The 21733-nt window shown below is 41.5% G+C and overlaps 2 protein-coding genes across 2 annotated transcripts; both read right to left on the bottom strand.

Moving 5' to 3' along the window:
- Positions 1-1034: 1034 nt before the first annotated feature.
- rfwd3 (ring finger and WD repeat domain 3) lies at positions 1035-10061 on the bottom strand. Its single transcript, XM_031863624.1, has 13 exons — positions 9889-10061; positions 8576-8886; positions 8125-8393; positions 7966-8021; positions 7063-7260; positions 6888-6979; positions 6400-6514; positions 5317-5569; positions 4923-5073; positions 4316-4492; positions 3777-3991; positions 3485-3699; positions 1035-3246 (listed from the first exon to the last, which is right to left on the bottom strand). Exons 2-13 carry the CDS (start codon positions 8884-8886, stop codon positions 3103-3105), a joined length of 2196 nt encoding a protein of 731 aa, XP_031719484.1. The 5' UTR covers positions 9889-10061; the 3' UTR covers positions 1035-3102.
- A 1722-nt stretch (positions 10062-11783) lies between these two features.
- Positions 11784-20966, bottom strand: LOC116392306 (mixed lineage kinase domain-like protein). The gene is made up of 11 exons (XM_031863637.1): positions 20916-20966; positions 19275-19728; positions 18679-18768; positions 18077-18254; positions 17270-17370; positions 17033-17171; positions 15818-15902; positions 15562-15704; positions 14542-14591; positions 13397-13543; positions 11784-12590 (listed from the first exon to the last, which is right to left on the bottom strand). Exons 2-11 carry the CDS (start codon positions 19720-19722, stop codon positions 12541-12543), a joined length of 1431 nt encoding a protein of 476 aa, XP_031719497.1. The 5' UTR covers positions 19723-19728; positions 20916-20966; the 3' UTR covers positions 11784-12540.
- Between the last annotated feature and the right edge of the window lie 767 nt (positions 20967-21733).

The raw sequence follows: 21733 nt of genomic DNA, 5'->3' as shown, positions 1-21733 counted from the left end.
AGTGTCATTATAGCAATAACAAATATGTTTAAAGTGATTTACAAACTGATCTATGACATGAAAAGTGTATTTATACACAGAAACTACCCATTTGTTCTTTAATAGCAAATGTAAAGGTTCATATCAAAATGGTTCTTTGTCATTAAAATAAATAAATAGCAGCCAATATATTGTTTACCGCAGATATCATATTTTACACATATTACTGGGTGATTCCATATTTCAAAAACACAAATATTTACAATTTGTATAGTTTATTATTATTATTTATTTTATTTGTTGTGGCTCAAGGTGGGGCGGCGCCCTCGCGCCCTCTATTGACCAGCCGCCACTGCTGATATCTATCTATCAGCTGGACTAGAACGTCTTACTTACCTGTGAAATAGTATTGTACTTTATACTTTGTACTTCATACTGCCACTATAACTATTTTTAATGAATCTTTTATTTTTATTTATTAAATCACTTTTTTGACTCCTTCAAATGTTCCAAGATCCAAAGACATTCAGTTTATAATGATGTAAAATAAATTCTGATCATTTTATTCATGTCTGCTTCAGACATTTTAAAGTGAGAACGCTCGAGTAAAACAAGTTAAAACAAGCACCAGAGTAGTTTTTCTTCTGTTATTATTTAATTTATTTTTCTTTGAATTATTCTTAAATACAACTTTATTTGTATTATTCTTCGTATTGTTTATATTCTTATTATTGATCAGAAACGATAACAGAGAAGCTGTTTGATATTAATTTAAACCTGAATGTTCGTTTATTTTCTATAAACACATAATAAACACACGGCTCATAAAATGATTATGTACAGAGTAGAGGATCAATCGGACCTTTTATAAACTAGTTATCGTGATTAACTGATAATATAACTCTGGTTCCGTTGTCCTGAAGGCAGCAGTGAGTGAACTCGTCGGTCGCATTCTGCAACCTCACCACTAGATGTCACCAAATCCTTCGCACTGGCCCTTTAAATGACGTCATTTAAAAACAGAAGTACAAAAATAGCTTTTAAACTTAAACTTACTTCTTATTCTATTTCCTAAAACATCATAACTGTTTTCGTACCGTTGGTGATTCACGTTTAACATCAAACAGTCGACTTTCATTAAAAATATCTCGTCATTTTATTAACTTTGAATTCGTACACAAACAGTTACAGTTGGTAGCAAATATACATGTATACATATATACAACTTCCTTTAGAACGAATACAAGGAAAGTAAAACTGTACAACAGACAGCAGAGTCCTTTGGCACTTAATGTTCAGGTTCAGAGGGAAGTTAAGAGGAAAACACAACATGGAGATAACCGGGAGAACCTTTCATCTGCATTCTGGAATCTTTGACTAGCCGAGACGGGATTATCTCTGTTTCATGTTTTAACCCAAAAAACTACAAATCACTGACATTTTGATACATGTCAAAGTGAAGCTACCTGATCATTTTAGATCATTTTTCTGTTCGTGGTGGATTCAGGGTCGCTCAGACATCCCAAACTTCAGTTGTGTGACCGGATTAGACTCAAATCTCAAAGCATCTTTGAATGCTTCTAATTAACTTCCTGAACAAACACAAACCTTCTATCATCTATCGACCATTCAAGTCTACGGAAGCCCTGAGAGGACACACAGAAAATAAAAAGGTCAACCCTAACCCCTGATCTGAAATGATTTTACTCCATAACTTAAAAAAACTATTTCTGTTTGTCGTTGTAATACTGATTTCAGCCACAAGAGGCCGAAGTGCAACTCTTCTAACAAGTTAATGAGACTAAAAACTTCCAGGTGAGTTTTAACTGCACTCCAAACACTCGGGGCTTAAGCTGTTAGAAAGTCCTCGTAGAACTTGAAATGGTGAACTTCAGCCTCTTGTGGCCACAATGAGTATTGCAACAACAAAGAACAGGAGAAACAACAGTTCAGTCAGTAGCTGTAGTTAAACCAGTGGTAATCTATTGAACCAGTTTAAATGCTGCTGTGGTTTGTTTTTCAAAGCACACATTTAACTTAATTTCTTTATAGTTTTAAAATCGATTGAACAGACTCCATCACAGTGAACTCGTCTTCAGAAACATTTTGATTTGAGCCCAGAAGGACTCCTTTAAAAGGCAATAAAGAGCCTTTAACTTGTTTTATAAACTAGACATTTAGCAGCTTCAGCGCCCTCTGGTGGACAAACGGTGTAATAGAGACATCATGTATTAATGACCTGAAACATCTCAACGATATCCACGCTGAGGACTGTTTGTGTGGATTAGACATAAAATCAGTGCTGCCAATAAACAAATGTGTTTAAATGCAGAAATATAATCTACTCAGACCAGAGATCAGAGATTAAACTAAGAGAGAGGAGGAGGGACAGGTGGTGGAAGGAGAAGAACAGGAAGGAGAGGAGGAGAGAGAGAGGACGACAAGAGATCAGGGGGAAGAAGAGAATTTTTTTTTTGTAGACTAGAAGGTCGTAAAAGACGTGATCATTTTTCATCATGCGTTTTAAATCCAAACAGTTTGTTTATTAATGTAGAAGTTTAACTGATGATTAAAAGTTAGACTTGATGTTCACTGTGATGGATTCATTTTAACACTTTACAGAAACAAATGAAGATCAACGGCTGAGTGGAGAAGTAGGAGGAAAAAATACATCTCACTCACTCACACACACACACACACACACACACACACACACACACACACACACACACACACACACTTTTCCTCCGTCAGACTTCTTGAGCAGCTGAGATGAAGATCTGAACACTGAACTTGACCTTTGACTCGTGTAAACTTTCTGCAGGAGACACAACGTCCCAGTGTGACCAGTCATCACGACCTGGCTGCGTCTGGCTCTCTGTGCAGGTCAAAGGTCACCAGACGAGCAGTAACTTCAAATAAAAAAAGATAAAACTAAAAAGATGAAATGTTTTGTTTCCTCGGGTCGATCCGTCAGTTATCAGCTGTTTATCGTCCTTTAGCAGCTGCACAGATAAAAGTTGAGCAGCATTTTATTTTCCACACAGACGGCGTCCTCTCCTTGTGTGTGTGTGTTATTGTCTGGTCTGAGGGAGAGGAGGAGAGAGAAGAGTCCTTCCTCGTTCACTCCCACCTGTAGAGCTTCAGCATCTTCTCCGTCAGCGACGCCAGGAAGTGTTCTCCATTCACTGAGAACGGACTGATGTCCAACACAGGGAGGTCAGCAGGGAGCTTTTGGAGCAGAGAACCACTGGAGGCATCCCACACCTGGGGGGGAGAGGAGGAGGAGGAGGAAGAAGAGGAAGAGGAGGGACAGGAGGAGGAGGGAGAAGAAGAGGAAGAAAGATATTCAGCAACTCGTGTCTCTTTCAAATGAAAAAGAAACCATTAAACACATGAAATACATCATTAAATGTACTTTAAAATCACAATAAATACATTTATTTCACACTTACTTTCCATTCTTTAAACAATAAGTATATTCATATAACCCCCCCCGACTGACCATGGTGGAGTTGGACGCCTCGTCCCCGGCACAGACCAGCGTTCCTCCTCCGTCTGGACTCCTGAAGACGGCGTTCTTGGTGAGCAGCTTGCAGGACGAGCCGGCGCTGAACGTCTGGACGGGAGAGCAGGAGCAGGAGGGCAGCTGACTGGAGTCCTGCTGGGGGGTCCTGGTGAGAGCCATGAGGACGCAGCGCAGGGACGGGTTGGAGCGGCCTGGGGAGGGACAATTTTTACAATGCAGCATTTTCTTTTACCGTCTGTGTGTGTGTGTGTGTGTGTGTGTGTCTCACCTGGCCTGTAGGTGACCAGGCAGTGTCGGCTCTCCGTCTCCACCTGGATGTCGGTGCAGCCGGCTGACTCCAGCGGCAGCATGTGCGGCCTGTACGTGGTCTCGTTGACCTGCTCCCAGAAGCAGGCGCCCTCCAGGGAGCCGGCGATCACCCCGCCGCACGGGAACGGGCTGGAGGCCGCCCGCGGGACGTAGCACAGGGACGCCACAGGACACCTGCGGGGGAGACGCACGCACACATACACAAACTGTGGTTGATTGTCCTTTAAATCCACAGACGACCGATTCCTCTGGCATCATGCGATTTCTTGATTAAAAAGTATTTGAACCAGACCAGTAACATTATTAGATGCTTTCAGAAACAGGAAGTGTTAAAAATCTACATTTGAGGAAATATTTTGCAGCCAAATCAAATAGTTTACAGGACATTCAACCTTTATAATACATCTAATACTTCTGTCTTTACAGGACTCATATAAAGGTAATAAAGTAGTCCATGAATATGAGATACGAGTTTACAGATGATTACAGTGTGTGTACCTGGAGCGTAGCGGCTGCAGCTCCTGGACGTGTGTGCTGGTGTCTCTGGTGTCGTAGACGAGCACGGAGCCGTTGCTCAGACCTGCGTAGACGTAGTTGCTGTTGTCCAAACACCAGCAGCAGCTCCACACGGGTTTACCCGCGTTGTAGGTCTGAACCACCGTGTTGGTCAGCAGACTGACACACACACACACACACACACAATAATGTACCTTCAGCTAGTACTCATGTTCACTGAGCAGAGCCTGAAGGCATCATAATGTAACTGAAGTGAACCTCCGTTGGTTAGCCGTTAGCGGTGCTGCTAACGTTACTAGCTCTCCTCCTGTTGGTTAGCCGTTAGCGGTGCTGCTAACGTTACTAGCTCTCCTCCTGTTGGTTAGCCGTTAGCGGTGCTGCTAACGTTACTAGCTCTCCTCCTGTTGCTTTAAACACTGATTGGTTGTTTACAAAGAAACATGATCAGAGATCAGAGACTAGGAACACATGTTCTACTGAGTCAGTAACACTTTATTTACACTCTGATGGTTAATCATAAACTGTGTCATTGATCCGAGGGTCACACGTGTGAGGAGTCCTTTCATTACGCGACGACATCATCATGTACCTGGTCAGTTTGATGGTGTTGTCCAGAGCGGCCGACAGCAGCAGGCTGTCGTTCTGTCTGTTGAAGGACAGACCTCGGATCTGTTTGCTGTGGATGGGGACGTACTGACTCGCCTTCATGTTGACCACGCTCACCTTCTTCACACCACAACCTGGACAGAGGAGACGAGGGAGGAAAACCAGAGAGAGCGTGAGACTGAGAAGGTGGAAGAACAGCTCCGTCACGGCTGTGGACGCGTTTTAGTCTAAAAGAATCAATATCGCTCAAACTTCTTCCACTACTGTAGGAGTGTTATTAGACTGAAGTCCAGCCATGTGGCTCTGGACTGACTGGATTAAACTCGGCCTCCTTCAGTCTGCTGGCGGATCACAAACAGGAAGTAACGGCATCTCACCGGGAACCAGCGTAGCGTGAGGCGAAGGCTGCGAGGCCAGCAGGCAGCTCAGAGCTCCGCAGTAGGACAGAACCCTGGAGCCTCCGGCCTGAGACACCAGCACCGCCTTGGAGAAGCCGTACTGGGCCGTCCTGGAGCCGCCCGCCCGCTGGGACACGCCGAGGAGGAGGAGCGAGCTCGACGCAGAGGACGACGAGGAGGAGGAAGAGGAGAGCGAGCTCCTGCCGGCCTGAGCCATCAGAGTCCTCAGCTCCTACACAGACGAGAGGAAATGAGGTTTCATTCATCTGTGACTACAAGAGAGAAACACTCTGCTCCTTAAATCTACGGGTCCAGAACGTGCCGGATCTTCACCAGTTAATTATGCATTTTAAGTAAATCCCTGAAATAGAAACAGGTGGGAATAAAATGTAAAGCGACTTAAAGTTTTGATTTTAAAATGCAATAATCTATTTATAAACCGAAGACAAAGCAATGAAAATGCTAATATTAATTAATATATTAATATTATTTGATTTGTATTATTTTTGCAGCTTTTTTAACCATTAACTTACTAAAGCGTGCAATTTGTTTTGCTCCGTTTATATTGTTGCTTTCACTGATTCTCTTTTCATGTAGTGCGTTAGAAGCACTAAATAAATGTATCATTATTAGTTGTTTTAATACGGTCAAGTACACTTTAATTCTGACACAAATAAAGATGAAAGGCTGCAACATTACTTTTATATTAAGTAATGTGGTAATTCATGATTATTATTATTCGGTGTGTAAGTATTTACATTTAAAAAAAATACAAAAATATATTTTTAAAGGATTTTAAATTTGACTTTCATGTGAATTAATTAACTAATTTAATTACCGTTATGATCTAGTCAATAAAACTCCATAAACCCCTCATGTGATCCAGATGTAATGGAGGTACCTGGTCTCTTTGCTACCAATAAAGAAAATATGAACTTAATTGTTAAAAGGTCTGAAATAAATACGTTGTGTGACTTTTCAACCCACGAGGAAGAGTTGCTTTAATTACGAGAACAAACTAAAAATCAATTAAACCTAAACGTTAAAACATTCTTCAGATACCTGCAGCTCTTGTTGTGCTTGTCCGTATTTGTTGGTGACGACCTGCAGTTTCAGTTTGTACTGAGCCGACTCCAGTTCAGCCTTCCTCCTCAGAGACTGCTCCTGCTCCAGAGACCTGCGCACGCACACACAGAGAGAGAGACACAATCAATAAATCTTGCTGACAACTTGAAGGCAGCTTGTGGATGAAACATATCTGCTCACGTCGTGTTCTTTACGTGAGCAACAACAGATCAGTCGAGGTTATTAAACGTGGGGCTAGAAGCTGCTGTGACCATCGTTGGCCTCAGGGGGAAACATGACAGCGACAGTCACAGCTCACCACTAAACTGAGCTGGTTTTTAAACAACTTAACGTTTGGATCAGTGACTTTCATTCGTACATGAAGCACAAAACCTTTCCCAACATTTGAAATGGTTCAGGAGACGGCTGTTGACCTTCACATGGACTCGATGAACCTTTGCTGATATCTACGAGACTTCACTCACTTCTTTAAGCTCTCTTGCTCAGAGTTGTCGAGCGCTCTCAGCTTCGGAGCGTAGAGCAGAACGATGTCTGAACGCTTCGCCTTCTTGTTGCACTGAAGAGAAACAAACAAATATGTGACATGCAGGAAAAGACACAGTGGTGGAGGAGCTTTTCAAATACAGTAAGGTCACTGACCTGTGGACATTTAGCAGACGGGCCCTGAGCCTTCACCCAGCGCTGGATGCAGGTGAAGCCGAAGAGGTGTCCGCAGCGCAGAGCGGACAGCCGGTGCTCGCCCGCCGTCGTCCACGCCTCGAAGCATATGGAGCAGATGTCGCCTTCGCCCTCTTCCGGTTGAGACGGCTGGACGGACGCCGAGGCCACGGGAACCGGCTGGAGGCGGACGTGATTAAAGAGGTGTGAGCTACGCGGACACCAAAACACCGAAGCTACAGATTCAAAATGAGAATGAAAATGTTGGCTCTTCAGCAGGTACAGGTGAGGAGATTAAATACTAACAAGATGTTAATGTTTGCAGGCTCACAAACAGGATTTTACAACATGTTCTCCTCTGTCTTGATGCTTGTGAGGCAAACACAGACTGTTTATAAGAGGTGGACGTAGTCGTCGTGACGTCATTCGTTTGTGGACTGATGTTTTGGAGCCTCGAGTTCGGCATTTTGGCCGTCGCCATCTTGTTTTTTTTGCAACCAGTGAACAGGAAGTGACCATATTTGGACTGAGGAGGAGAGAGTGGAGTCACGTATACCTGTCTGGTAGCGACCTGTCAATCACTGTGTAGCCCCGCCCTAAAGCATCCCCTGCTTTATGGTCTGTTTGACTCTAAATGGACCATAATGTACTAAATGAACATCATGCTGTATTGAAGAAGACTTGAAACTAGAGATTGAGACCATAAACTCATGTTTACAATGTTTACTGAGGTAATAAATCAAGAGAGAAGTAGAGTCATTTTCTCATAGACTTCTATGCAACCAGAGGAGTCGCCCCCTGGTGGACATTAGAGAGAATACAGCTTTAACACATGAAGCTTTGACTTCACTTTTCAGTGAGTGTTGGAAGAGGTGTGAACATTACCTGGACGTTCTGGTTTTGAGATTCTTTCCTCTCGCCATCTGCAGCTGTTCTGGAGTCTGAACACAGATGAAATTAAAAAAAGAAAACCGGACTCTCAGAACACAACAGAGAGACTGTTAAACCAGTGAGCACCGTAAAGTGAACGCCGGTCAGACTCACTGGTCGGGCCGGCCTCCTGTGGTCGTGTGTGTTGGACGGAGGCGTTGAGTCGAGGACCAGCAGGCGGCGTCAGGTCGACAGGCCCCGGAGCGGCAGGCGGGCCTTCTTCACGCCCAACCTCCTCATCCTCATCGTCAGAATCGCTGACCTCGGTGGTGCTGCCAGACTCTGGCTCGGCCACGCTGGCAGCCGGCGCCCGGAGCAGGAAGTCTGGAAATCCTCTGGAGGGCGCTGCAGTCTGGCTGGGGTAGTGCACCCTGAGGCCGTGTCTGCAGGAGCGCGCACACGCACGCACGCACACGCACACGCACACACACACACACACACACACACACCATCTCAGGAGGACACGGAACAGCTGCTGAGAAGAGACCCGAGGAACTGAAGTGTGTTTACATCATGATGCTTGAGTCCTTGAATAAAGCCTTCTTTGTGCATTGGTTCTGGGTACCTGAGTCTCCTCCGTATGGGCGCCCCCTGAGCAGCTGAATGTGCGGCTGCAGAGCCGCCCACGGCTCTCTGACTGAACGCCCAGGTGGCAGGAAGCCTGGGCGGCGCACGAGCTGCCGTCCGTCGCCCTTCATTGTCTTCGTCATCGTCCTCGTCCACCTCGGTGCTGCTGCCGGAGTCTGAGATGACGTGTGGCTCGTTGGCAACCGCTGCTGCTGCTGCAGCATTAACCGCACGCTGTCTGCTGCTGCCTCCTCCTCCTCCTCCTCCTCTCTGCACCTCTCCTGGGGAGTCCACCTCCATCGCCTCCATCTGCACGTCAGAACAGTGGAAAAAGACACAGGTCTGATGGTTTCAATTCAATTCAAAACACAAAAAAATGATTCTGTCTGTATATATAATATTTTAGTTATTGTGGATTTTTTACTTTTTTAATATTCTTTACTGTTTATTACTTATTTGAACATATTTTTACAGACTGGCTTTTATGTGATGTCGTCGCTTTTCTGTTTTATTTTTATTTGTTGATTTTCCAAAATTATTTTACGAAATATATATATATATTTTTTAATCTTATTTTTATCATATTGACTGTCTCACTGATATTTGTTATTATTATTGTCTTGTTTTTGCTACTTTGTCTATCAAAGCACTTTGTAAACTGTTTTTAAAGGTGCTCTATAAATAAAGTTATTATTATTATTATTATTAATAATCTGTATGTTGTGCTAATTAGCCAGCTAACCGAAGTACAGACGCCTCTGACTGTCAACTGTCCAATAAATTACCGTTTAAGTGTAATTATCTACCCGTTGTATGCGAGGGCTAATACTTGACGTTGTGATGCCTTTTGCGGCTAAGCGCCGCACTAGAGACCGGGGTCTCCTCCGGGGCCTCCAAGTAAAAACAGAAGCGGACAGCAGCTACTTCTACTCAATTCATACTTTAATGAACTTTACTTGATTAAGCTTCTTTGTCGCGCACATTAGCAACGTTATAGAACAACACAGACATATTAATAATAATAATAATAATCCGATTCTCTCCGTTCTGGTGCCCTGGGTAACCACGGACGCTTGAGCTAACTTAGTTTAGCGTTTGTGTGGTTGTGAAGCTGTTTTTAATACCTTAAATTAGACATATATTAAAGTCGATACATGACTATATAGCTATATAAAATGTGGTGTTTTCATTGAAAATACGCGTAACAAAACGGGTCCGCTTGGTGTTTTAGCGCGGCTAGCTAGTTAGCTGGTTAGCTAGCTCCTCGGACTGTAGCAGCAGCTGCGGAGAGAAGCAGACACTCCTCGTTACCTGTATGGAAGTGAAGGTTTAACAGCTGCCGATCCAGCTCTGGAAGACCACGCAGAGTAATAACATGACTCCACGGACACAAGACACAAATCAAAGGGAGGGTAAATGCAGTCAGGACCCGCGGTCAGGGATCGAATCTCCCGGCGCGTAAGAACCGCTCCGCCCGCCCCATCCTGCCGCGACGTCACCGCCGAAGATCGTATGTTGGGAAGATGACTCACTCCCAATTCTACTGGAACGGTTGCGGAAGCAGTAAATTGGAAAATTGCATACAAATAAAGTTTAATTTGAAACATTTATGAATTAAATTATCATCCTCTCAGTGCCACCTGTTGTTTTCCTCGAGATTACGCATTCATTTACTTGTGATCTCGAGATAATGGCGTTAAAATGTTTATAGAATGGCCATTCTCGGCTTCCGTAATAAAGTACTCAAATATTTTACTTTAATAAAAACAAAAACTATGGAAGCCCATTTCCGTCACAAAAAAAACAAACCTCAGTAAAAGCACAAAAGTATTAGCATTAAAATGTACCAAAAGTAGAAGTACTTATGTAGAATGTCCCATTTCAGAATAATATCTAATTATTGGTGCATTAATTTGTTCCTGACTTTAAGCTTGGGAACTCTTAACCTGTAATAATAAATAATAATTTATTTGTTGATTATATTTTGTATTTTTATCGGAATCTGCAAAGTAACTAAAGTTATTAAATAAAATATAGCAAAGTAAAAAGTACAATATTTTCCTCTGACTAGTGGAGTTGAAGAAAATTTAAACGCTCAAGTAAAGTATAAGTATCTTAAAATTGTACTTTCCATCACTGATTATGAAATTAGAGTGACAAATCTGAATTATTTAAATTTTTTTGGTTCATTGTACTTTAACACAAATTAACCCTCAAATCAAACAGTGGCTTTTCTCATCTGCTTCCTGGTTTTGTGCATCATCTGCAGATATTCCATTTGAGATCATTCTGCTATCCAACGTAAGCTATTACGTTGAGTATGTGAAGCAGTGTTCCTGTGTATGGGTTTTGTGCTTTTATTGTGAAGGAGGAGACGGAAGGAGAGAGAGAGGAAAGAGGTTCTGAAGTAGAGTGTGAGAAGGAATAAAGTGGCTGCCATCTTGGCCCTGAATACGGAGCCCCGTGGTTATTGTTTTATTATTATCCTAAAGTATAGGCGCAACATAAACCCTCGGCTACACTAATATTACTTCATTTGACCATCGGTCACAATTGGAAATAAAACTGCAAAAAGAAGTACTCAATTTAGCGAACATACACACACTTGAATTTAAATAAGGGCATGAAGATGTGAAAATGTTTGTAATATTATGAGATTAATGATCACCCTGGATTTTAAGAGTGTATTGGAAAGAGTAAAAAGAAGACAAGCAATGGAGTTTTTTCTGGTTTGTTTATTGATTTTATTCGGCATATTTCAACGTTTAAGCAGCCATGTTGAATCAAACATCGCTTTTATTTGCAGAGAGGATTTGTGCTCATGCGGTCATGGATTTAATTACTGAACGGGACCTATCGGGCACAGGGGCCCCCTGACCTACACCTACAAAATGTCATTAATAAGATGCATACCAACCAAGAAGAGATTAAAAATGACCCCAAAGAAATATAAAACAACTACAAAGAGACACAAAACAGCAACAAAAAGAGGCTAAACAACTATAAATTCTTTGTCTTACTCATGTAGGAGAGGCGTTGGGGCCTTTCGCATGTCTGCGTCCAGGGGCCCATAGAGAGGCAAAGTCACACCCTTCAGGTGGATGACAATGGGACTTTATTTTACAAAAGTAAGTAGAGTCATTTTCTCATAGACTTCTATACAACCAGAGGAGTCGCCCCCTGATGGACACTTGAGAGAATGCAGCTTTAACACATGAAGCTTTGACATCACTTTTCAGAACCGGAGGTTGTCGCCTGCTCTCACTCATTCTTTCTCTTCCCGGGCGATATAAAGAGTCGGTGCAAGATAATGTTACGTTTGTGCGTGGAACACATAGCTAAGTTAGCTAGCTAGCAAGCCAAGCTAACGGCCATGTTGGTGACGTACATTGTGCGAGACAAGAGGTAAGTAGTAAACTGAGCGGTTTCACGGTACTACGACAAATCTATGATAAACTGAGTCTTTCTTGACTTTCAAAATGATCTTTTAAAATGACAAACAATATCTGTGTAATTCACGACTCAATTCAGACGAGAAAAAAAAATCGTCTTTCGCCATTGACTAGCAGGTATGTGCTTCTCATGAATGAACAGAGTGTTTAGTGAGTGCCTGTTGTCGTGTGGTTGATAAGTGCTGTAAAATAAAGTAGCACCGCTGAGATCACAGTATCATCTGTTATCCTGAAATTACTACCAGCTCTAAAAAAAGTAATAAAACCTCAGGAGGAGCTTTGGCCTTGCAATAATTTCTTAAAAAACATTTAAAGTTAGAATGCAGGTTATTTTTATCCAAGAGTCACAGTGAACTTAATTAAATGAAAAAACAAAAGTATGGCTTTTAGTGTAAACTTTCCGTGTGGATTATAAAGAAGTTACGGGCCAGTTTTATGACTCTTCTCCTGAGGATGCCCGTGACCAGAAGCCCTGAGTGCTGCTGACGAAGAGGCAGAGCGATGAAGAGGCTCACAGCTTCTCTAACTGTGCCACCACGCTTTGCAGTTTATCCACCAGCTCTGCAGAAGAGAAAGACAGACATTTCTGTGTTAATTTTAAAGTACATTATTTAGAATTTGCCGCAATATTGAAATAATGTAAATATTTTTTTTATTTTTTATTTATGAATTAATAACAGTTTTGTGTGTGTTGTGGTTTTGCCCATTTTAAACCCCCCTGTCGTATATTGTACACCTATTTAATAATATATGCAAAGATCTTTACAAAAATAGATAGTTTCTTTGTATTTTCATATGAAAATCCAATCATCTTCCTGTAAAACAAAATTTGATGTGTGTTTACAAACCAATTTTAACCGATAATATCATGACATCCATCAAACTTTTAGCGACAAGGGGGGGATGGAGCCACAGTCCACTGTAGCCTACTGCCGCCCCCCCGCTGGAGGATCTGGGTCAGTCCACGGTGAACCGGTCTCTGCTGGAGGATCTGGGTCTCTCCACGAGCATTAAGAATAACTCTATAGAAACAGACCATCTTCTCTCTGATGGTCTCTTTACTGATGGAGGTCTGATAGAGGATCAGGACTACACTGAGACTGTTTCAGGACCGGTTAGAGGTTCCATGGAGTAACATAACTATAGAATCTTTGTAGAACCGAGTATTTTACCTCACAAAGTCTTGATCTAATAATAAACAGTCTTTCAGAATGTTAAAGGAACTTTAGAACGTTTTTTATCCCCATAAACACCAACCGTCCACTTAAAGACCTTCAAATGATCCACTGAATCCTGTTCACTCATTTGTAAGCAGATACAGTATCTAAATGTGCCTGAAGGTAACAGTGTGTGTGATTGAAGGTTACCTCCAGCAGATGGTCTCTGGAAGCCATCATAGGCCCGACACTCGTCGATCACATCCACCAGTCCTTTGGGACAGTCCCCCCGGTTGGGGAGCTCCTCTTTAAATTTCCCTTTGCACACTTTCTCCAAGATGTCCTTGTCTGACCAACCTGGAAAAAGTGAGAAAAGAGTGAAGAACAGAAGTTGAAGCCAAAGATTATATAGTTTATCTTATCCTTCATACTCCATCATCTTGTGTGACTGTAGGGACGGCAGTGTCGGTCCGTCTGTCCACCATTTTGGACCAGAGTGAAATATCTCACCAACTGTTGGGTGGATTGCCATTTTGTGCATTCATGCTCCCCAGAGGATGAATGCTAATAACTTTGGAGACCCCAAAGTTATTAGCTGGTCCATTGTCCCTTCTGGTGTCAGCACGAGGTTCATATTTACAGTGTTTTAAGTTAAATGTCTCGACAAACTTAGTTAATGGATCGTCGTCATATTTGGGACACACGTTCCGGTTCCCCTGAAGATGAACTGTAATAACTTTGAATTTCTACCTAGTGCTATTACTTTAAAAGTACAACTGCCCCGCTGGTCCATTGTCTCTGTAAAGCTCAGACTTACATCGTTAAATAAAATGTAAAATAAATAAAGCAAACAAAAGGAGTTGTAGCATCAAAGAAAGACTCCCTCTTCATCTTTGGTTTTAGCTCTTGTAAGGTCACAACATCCCTTCTGTTAAAAGGTGTAACTGGAAATATCTACCCAACAACAGAGAGGCCCCTATCTATTCACACAGCAGTAAAAGCAAATATTCACGCCTTCAAGTCGAGTCTGAAGCCTCGAGTCTCAAAATATTTGTGTTTTCCCCCCAAAAAGCTTTAATCCCGGCAGAACACGCTTAGCTTGTCGCAAAATGTTTTAAAATCCTGGATTAGATGCTCTGATCATGCTGTATCTACGAAACACATACATGTAACTTAAACATAAAACATACTCTTACGCCTATAACTATGGCACTATTAATCATGCACCTAACCATGGGGAGCAACCATAGCGTCCCTTTTTTTTCACAGATAGCTGTCAAACCAAAAGAAGTTGAGTCCTTCATGCTAAAAACAATAGGTTAAGTGTTGGACGTTGTTGTTCTGCAGATATGCACCATCAAAAGGTCTGCTGCCGCTTGCAACCTCCCACAGGACGATTCCAAAGCTGAAAGACAAACATCTCCAAGTTAGTGAGAAACATTCATTCTATTTTATTAAAGAAAACATGCTTTTCAATTCCGCCGATGGGTTTAGGGGTTCAGAGGGTTGATAAGGCTGTTAGTAACAACTCATAAGCCCTTATTAATGCTTTTAATAAAGCTGTTAGTAACAACTTATAAGCCCTTAATAAAATAGTAACAACTCATGAATCCTAATTAAAGTCGTTATTAATCATTCATGAACCTGTAATAACAGGTGATTTAATAGAAAGTAGTCCCCACATAATTGAACACCATTTAAAAACCTTGCTGTGTAGGTTTTGAGCAGTACTGAGAACAGATTTGTTTATAGCATAGAGGAAAGAGCATAGAGGCTTTTAATACTCAACGCGCTGCTTTATTCTCTGAAACGTCAGAGGGCGTACAAACAAAATAAATGATGGAGAATCAAAAAGACGAGTGTAACTCAGAGATATGCACATAGACTGTAGGTGTAACCGAAAAAAACATCATAAACCAACCTCCACAATGACGAGGAGGGATTGTAATTAACTGTAAACTCATATTCACGGACTACTTTATTGCCTTTTTACAAACCCTGTAAAGAAACACGTCATGTATTAAAAGCATTATAAGGAAACAAAGGTTGAATATCCTGTAGACTATTTTATTTGGCTGCAAAATATTTACTTAAATGTAAATATAAGTAATGCTTTTAAATGTTCCGTTTAAAAGCATTTAAAAGCAAATTGACCTTCTTTGTAAAATCCCGAGACATGTGAATAGTGTTTTTATCAGTGAACTATCTGTGACAGTCACGCGATCGCGCGCGATAGTCACAAAAATTCAGAGGTGCACGACCGAGCACCACAACCACTTGCGCACCACGCGACGGCCGTGATTACGTCATTTTCGCGCCGGTTTCCTTCACCACGGCGACTGTAAACTAGGCTCAGCTCCTGGTTGGTATCTGACCTGTAGATCTCACACTCTTTGCTGTAGATGTGGTTGATGTCGTGGAGCATCTCTGGAGAGGAGTAGCACAGGGACCTGATCGCTTTGTCCTTCGTTGGCCTTCTCAGCGACGTCTCAGTTTTTGCCAGCTCAAAGCCTCCCAGCTAATAACAACAACAACAACAACAAATCAAGACTTCATTCAATCCCCCCCAACGCCTTAAATACCTCCAACCAGTGGGCTTTCAGCAATCCCAGCATGCACTGGCTTCAGTACCTTAACTGTGTAGCCTTCAGCCACCAGGAACTTGTTGCTGTTGATGCATCCGTGAACCTTTGATTTTTCTTCAGTCTGGTGAAGTCTACGAGAAAACAGAGATCAAGATCATGACGGTACCTTCTATCGTAAACAATAAACCACACAGATAGAACTTAGATGGCACATGCACACAATGCAGGAAAGTAACTAAGTACATTCAATCAAGTATTGTAACTTAAGTACAATTTGAGGTACTTTATACTTCTACTCCCCTACATTTCATTGAAACATTGCACTTCTTACTCCGCTAGCTATTTAATAGCTATATTTTCTTTGCAGATTCAGATTTCTACTAAAGAAAATGATTAAATTATGATGTATTATTATGGATTAAGCCACCCAGCAGCATATAAAGTCATTAGAAATGGCTCCACTTTTATCAGCTGCAACATTGAAGTGATGAATCTAAATTTATTAACATATATAATCAAGTAATATTCGGTAAATCCAGTATATTTTCATGCTGATACTTTTGCACTTTTACTCAAGTAAATGTACACACTGTGGTATTGCTATTTTTTTTAAAGATTTGAATACTTCTTCCACCACCGGTCATAATTACATTTTTATCAAGGAAAATGTGTGTGTATCAGTGGCAATGAACACATGAGAATTTATTCTTTTTTTACATTTGAAATTAACTTCTTTTTAGAAATGTTAGTATAATGCTAATACTTTTAAAACTCAAGTAAGATTTTAAATGCAGGATTATTTTCTAGATTAATTGATTCATCGTTTGGTCTATAAACATCAGAAAATAGTGAAAAATATCCATCCCAGTTTCTAAAAGGCTGAAACCCAAACATATTCAGTTTAATATACTATTTAAAAACACAGGAGATCTCCATATTTAAGTTAAGTTATATTTGAGAGGCTGAGAAACAGCTTTTTCTGCCATTGTTGCATAAAAAAGATTGCTCAAAAATTAATATAAAGTAGAAGTTGGCGATTATTTTTCTGTCAATTGACCAATCGTTGCAGCTCTATCTGACTTGAAAGAGAGTATTTTCACACTGTGGTATTACTAGTTTTACTCCTGCCTAAATTTCTTAGTACGTCTTCCACAACTGCATGCCCAAAACAACAGCGATCCTCTTTCAGTGTTGCAGGCAAAATGTAATTCTACTTTTTTAATCCCGCCATCAGAAATATATGTCATCGTAGAAGACTGACCGGTAGAGTCCTCGCGCTGCGTCCCGACACATCCGAGCTTTCGTGTGCCAAGACAGACTGCTACCTTCAGAGACCAGAACCTGGAGGAGACTTCCCTTCTCACAGTACTCCATGATGATGAGGAACTGAGGCCTGGGTCCTAGAAACGGTGATAAAAACACGTCACATTAATGTTATTATAAAGGTGCCATGTGCCTGATACTCTTTGAAGTCCTTTACATTCTACAGTTCACTCACCGTCCTCATCCTGGAGACAGATGCCAAACATTCGCAGGATGTTGGGCGATTCAAACCGCTTCATGGTGTCAACCTCCTTCTTGAAAACCTTCTGCAATTCACTGAAGACAATGTTGAGAAAGAATATTTGACAGTTACAGTACGTCACATGATAATACACAAGGCTGTGTGTGAACACGAAGACTGAGCGGTCGCTGTCATGAAAATCTGCAGATGTGAAGTCAATATATCCACAGCGACATTTGGGGTTTTACAGTATACGTTTTATTTAGATCATGTTCAAATCCCATTATTAACATTTAAGTTCTTCATGGCCTAAAGCTAATCAACGCATCCTTGTAAACCATAAAGCTGCCTTGAAAATGACATTGGTTTGAGAAAAGTGCAGAGATAATTATGGGGCTCCATGTTGACTAAAAGCCAAATGTGTCTCAAAATCAGAACTGCATCTTGGATGGAGAAGGTCTTTTTTTTAACTTGAGTGGCAAAGGGTCGAGCTAAGAGCGAAAATAAGTTGTTCATACGAGTCAGGCCCCGTCTACACGTGTACAGATATTTTCTGCTAGATTTGAAAATATTCTGAACCACACCACCCGCGTTTTACAGAATAACTCCGTCCACACTAGAGAACGTCAAATACGTCAAATGTCAAACACGTCAAACACATCAAACGTCACTCAAAAACCAGAGAAGAAGATTCTGAGCATGCTCAAGTCATGTCCATTTTGTAGCCCAGGGATCTTTAAAAAGGGAAAAAAACATGACAGATAAGAATGATTCAGTATTGTCCTGAAATGTGTCACAGACCTCGGGGTGGTGTTCAAAGGGTCAGTGTATCTCTTGACGGCCACCGTGAATCCGTGGTACCGTCCTTTGTAGACCTCTGAGGTTGACGTTGTCATGAAGGGTGTTTTGGGCTGTTCGTAGTTCAGCTCGCGTGGTTTGATCATTCGGATGTCTTCATAAGGGACGCTGGGATTATTCACTATGGAAACACATGTTCACAAGTTAGTTTATGTTTGATTATATTAAATGCTTCCCAATTACAGATATCTGACTATGTTCATTAAATCCACAATAACCAAACATTTTTTTTTTGTGTTGCCTAAACCTATTGTTGGTTTTGTTGCCTCAATGTAACTGTTGGTTTAATAGAAAAAACAACGTGCTGAATAAGGGACACGAAAAAAAAAAAACGGACAATTTGTGTCTCTGTACATAAAAGCAGTAGACAAAGCACTTCGTGTCTGTTTCAAGAACTGGCGTGAGACTAAGTTGATATGGTGAACCTGAACTTATTTCCCCATCCAGCAGTTACAGAGCAACATGAACGTTCCTGTGGAGTTGTGTTTGTGTCCACCTGATGAATGCATTCGTAGTGTATGTTGAAGTGGTTTTGGTTTACTCACAGATTTTATTCACGTTGATATTGAGGATTTCCATTTCTTTCTGCATGGCATCCGTTTTCTTCTGCTGCTCCTCCAAGTATTGCACGAGCACTGAGGAGCAAACAGAAAATAGGCCCAACAGCAGGCCATCTCTTGAGTAGTTTGGCCTATTGGCAACATTTTACATTTTTCTCCATCTGGCTTTTCGTAATACAAAAGTGACTGAAAACCTTGTAGGTTAACATCAGCTGTTGTTTAAGGTGATTAAAACCCAAACATAAATTGATAAAGTGCTATATTATCAGTGCACAGTAACTGCTTTGAGTTGTCCGATGAGGTGAACGTTTGCAGGACGTAAACAAGTGTTTAAAAAGATTCGAGAGTCCTTGAAAAAGGTCCCGCATTGGAAAGGGAACTTAAGCCATAACACATTTTTTTGTGTTTTTAACCATCTGAAAAGAACATCAATTATCCTGATGCACCTGATGTAAATTCATAAGATACATTTTTTAAAACTACAAGATCAAATTTAAGCTCATGTGGATTGACTGAGCTGATTCTGATCGTCTTCCCTCAACAAACTCTACAAAGGCAAAGTCGACATCAGTTCTGCTCACGTGTCTTCAGCTCGGCGTCGTCCTCCTTCCTGTCCACCTCGTCTTCTTTTTGTCTGGAGGTCAGCTCGAAGACCTGGTGCAGCACATTGCTGTGCTCCACCTGCAGAGCTCCAGACAGAACCTGGAAGGCGTCATTGAGGCGATTGTTCACACTGTTGAACTCTTCTTCGTGGCTGCCGGCCTTCAGGATGCGATTCACCCAGGTGACCAGAGTGTATTTCTCGATGAGCGCCTGTGCCGATTCCAGAGTGAAGAAGAGTTCATTGAGGGCTTTTTCTATGTCGGCAGTGGTTTGTCCCTGCTCCCTCTTTTTGATGGACCTCACCAGCTCGTCCAGGGCTTTGACTCGGCGACAAACACGCTGGCTGGACTTCTTATTGGCCTTCACCTTCTCAACCAGGGCGTAGATCTCTGAGGCAATGGACAGGATGGGGTCAATGAAGTCCATGTTCAACTGGAGAGAATGAAAATGGAATAAATCAGAGCTGAAAGCAAATCAGATCAAGTTTAAGATGGTAAATGGTAATGGTAAACACCCATTGATACACTGATAACAGGGGCTACTGTGCAAAGTACCACCTGCCCATCAGGACACACCCAATCACACACCGATGGCACAGTCTTCGGGAGACATTTGGGGTTCAGTGTCTTGCCCAAGGACACATTGACATAGCGGATTGAACCGCCGATCCTCTGATTTAGGGACGACCTTAAATCGTCCAAAAAAAGGCATCCCCTGCTTTATGGTCTGTTTGACTCTAAATGGACCATAATTTATTAAATGAACATCATGCTGTATTGAAGAAGACTTGAAACTAGAGATTGAGACCATAAACTTTACGATGTTTACTGAGGTAAACTGAGGTTTCTCATAGACTTCTATGCAACCAGAGGAGTCGCCCCGCGGATATTTCCGTCTGGACCAACAGATAAACTGTTGCCGTCCTGAGAGCCATGCAGCTAACATGGCTAATAAGAATAACACTACATATTAGTCAAACAAATCTCTGAAATGATCAAATGTGGCCTTTTCTCTGTTTCTTTGGTTGTTTTTTAATCCCTTTGGTTTTACCACTGGATACTTTTACTTTTATTTAAAGTGGTTTCACTGAGCAACAGCTGATTTATCTGTGTGTGAAGCAAACTGCTTGATTAAATATATTCCCCCCCCCCCCCCCATATATAATAACTCTTCTGCAGCTCCTCAGACTGAGAGTTCGTATTGATTTCTTGTTTGCCTGCAAATCCTCAGCTGCTCAGACTCAAATACAGAAGATTTCTAATGTATTAGTTTGGCAGGTAAATACTTGTTCTTTTGTCCTCTCTCCCCTCTGTGCATTGATCTGTATGAGCAGGTAAACTCTCACCTGACAAAGCTTCCTCTCCTCAGACACTCAGAGAGGGAGTCACTGCTCTCTGTTGCCCTGCAGGGAATAACTTGTCTTTGTGTTGGACAGTTTTCAACACGTTGACAACGCATACCAGCAACACATTAAAAGCTCGTTGTACTTCTGTACAGACTGTACAGAAATGGATCTATACTAAGCTGCTCACAGAGCCAATAACGAGTGGACACATCAGGAGGTGTCATCCGAGACGTTTACTATCCAGATGATTTAAAAAAACACAAAGATTATTTACCTGCAATGAAAAGCCTCTCCTCTCAGGTAGTTCTTGTGTGTTTGTGTGTTGAAAATGAAACTGCAGCCCACAGCTCCTCCCTCTGCAGCTCACTACTTCCTGTTTCCTCTGTGACATTTGCAGTTGCCCCTTGAGCTTTTTCCTGACACACCCATGAGTGTTTATTTACTTCACCACTGAAGAAGAAGAACTCACTGCAGCCAAGATGAAACCTGACAAACCTGTTATGTTGATGATTGATCAGTCACACTTGCTGAGATTATGTAATTTTTAGTAACAAGACTAAAAGATGCCCTGTCATGGAAATCCATGAATAGACCAAGCAAGAACAGTTGGGTTGATGGATTGTTGCATTGTCTTTATGTATAGGAAAAAGGAAAAACAACACTTTTGTTAACATTTGGGGCTCATTCATGGACCTTCTGGAGGGGGACGATTGTGCCACGGCTCCTTGTGCCTCCTCTGTGTTCATCCACAAAGTTGTAATTTAAGTACCGTGTCAGCAAAATAAAGCAGCAAAACGTGCCTTACTTCCATTAAATCCCATGTAATGTATGTATAGTGTGTTTTGTTTAGGTGTTCCTTTATGTGCAATGTGAAGTGCATGTTTTTATATATTATATTATGTGAGAAAATTCAATAAACATAAATTTGTCAAAAAACAAAACAAGACAAAGATGAAGACAGTTCATCTTTTCACAGAGCCTTGTCACTGTTACCACTAATACCACACTGTGAAAATGATCCACTATAGTAAACGTTCTGCATACAAATAAGCATTATCAGCTAAATGTTCTGAAAGTAAAAGTATTGAGAGT

Source organism: Anarrhichthys ocellatus, unplaced genomic scaffold, assembly GCF_004355925.1.
Source record: "Anarrhichthys ocellatus isolate YVR2014 unplaced genomic scaffold, GSC_Weel_1.0 scaffold2, whole genome shotgun sequence".
Classification (NCBI taxonomy): domain Eukaryota; kingdom Metazoa; phylum Chordata; class Actinopteri; order Perciformes; family Anarhichadidae; genus Anarrhichthys; species Anarrhichthys ocellatus.
The sequence above is the reverse complement of the archived record's forward strand: the minus strand, read 5'-3'. Positions and strand labels throughout refer to the sequence as shown.

Bases quoted from the DNA above. Each gene is read 5' to 3' on its own strand.
- rfwd3 (XM_031863624.1), bottom strand. From the start codon at position 8,886: ATGGAGGCGATGGAGGTGGACTCCCCAGGAGAGGTGCAGAGAGGAGGA. The intron at 5,074-5,316 runs GTGAGATGCCGT...TCCTCTGTCCAG, and splicing joins TCACGCTACGCTGGTTCCCG to GTTGTGGTGTGAAGAAGGTG. The intron at 3,247-3,484 runs GTCAGTCGGGGG...TCTCCCCCCCAG, and splicing joins AGGCGTCCAACTCCACCATG to GTGTGGGATGCCTCCAGTGG.
- LOC116392306 (XM_031863637.1), bottom strand. From the start codon at position 19,722: ATGGACTTCATTGACCCCATCCTGTCCATTGCCTCAGAGATCTACGCC. The intron at 17,172-17,269 runs GTGAGTGAACTG...CACCGTTTCTAG, and splicing joins CTGTCTCCAGGATGAGGACG to GACCCAGGCCTCAGTTCCTC. The intron at 14,592-15,561 runs GTCAGATACCAA...TTTGTCTTTCAG, and splicing joins AAAGAGTGTGAGATCTACAG to CTTTGGAATCGTCCTGTGGG.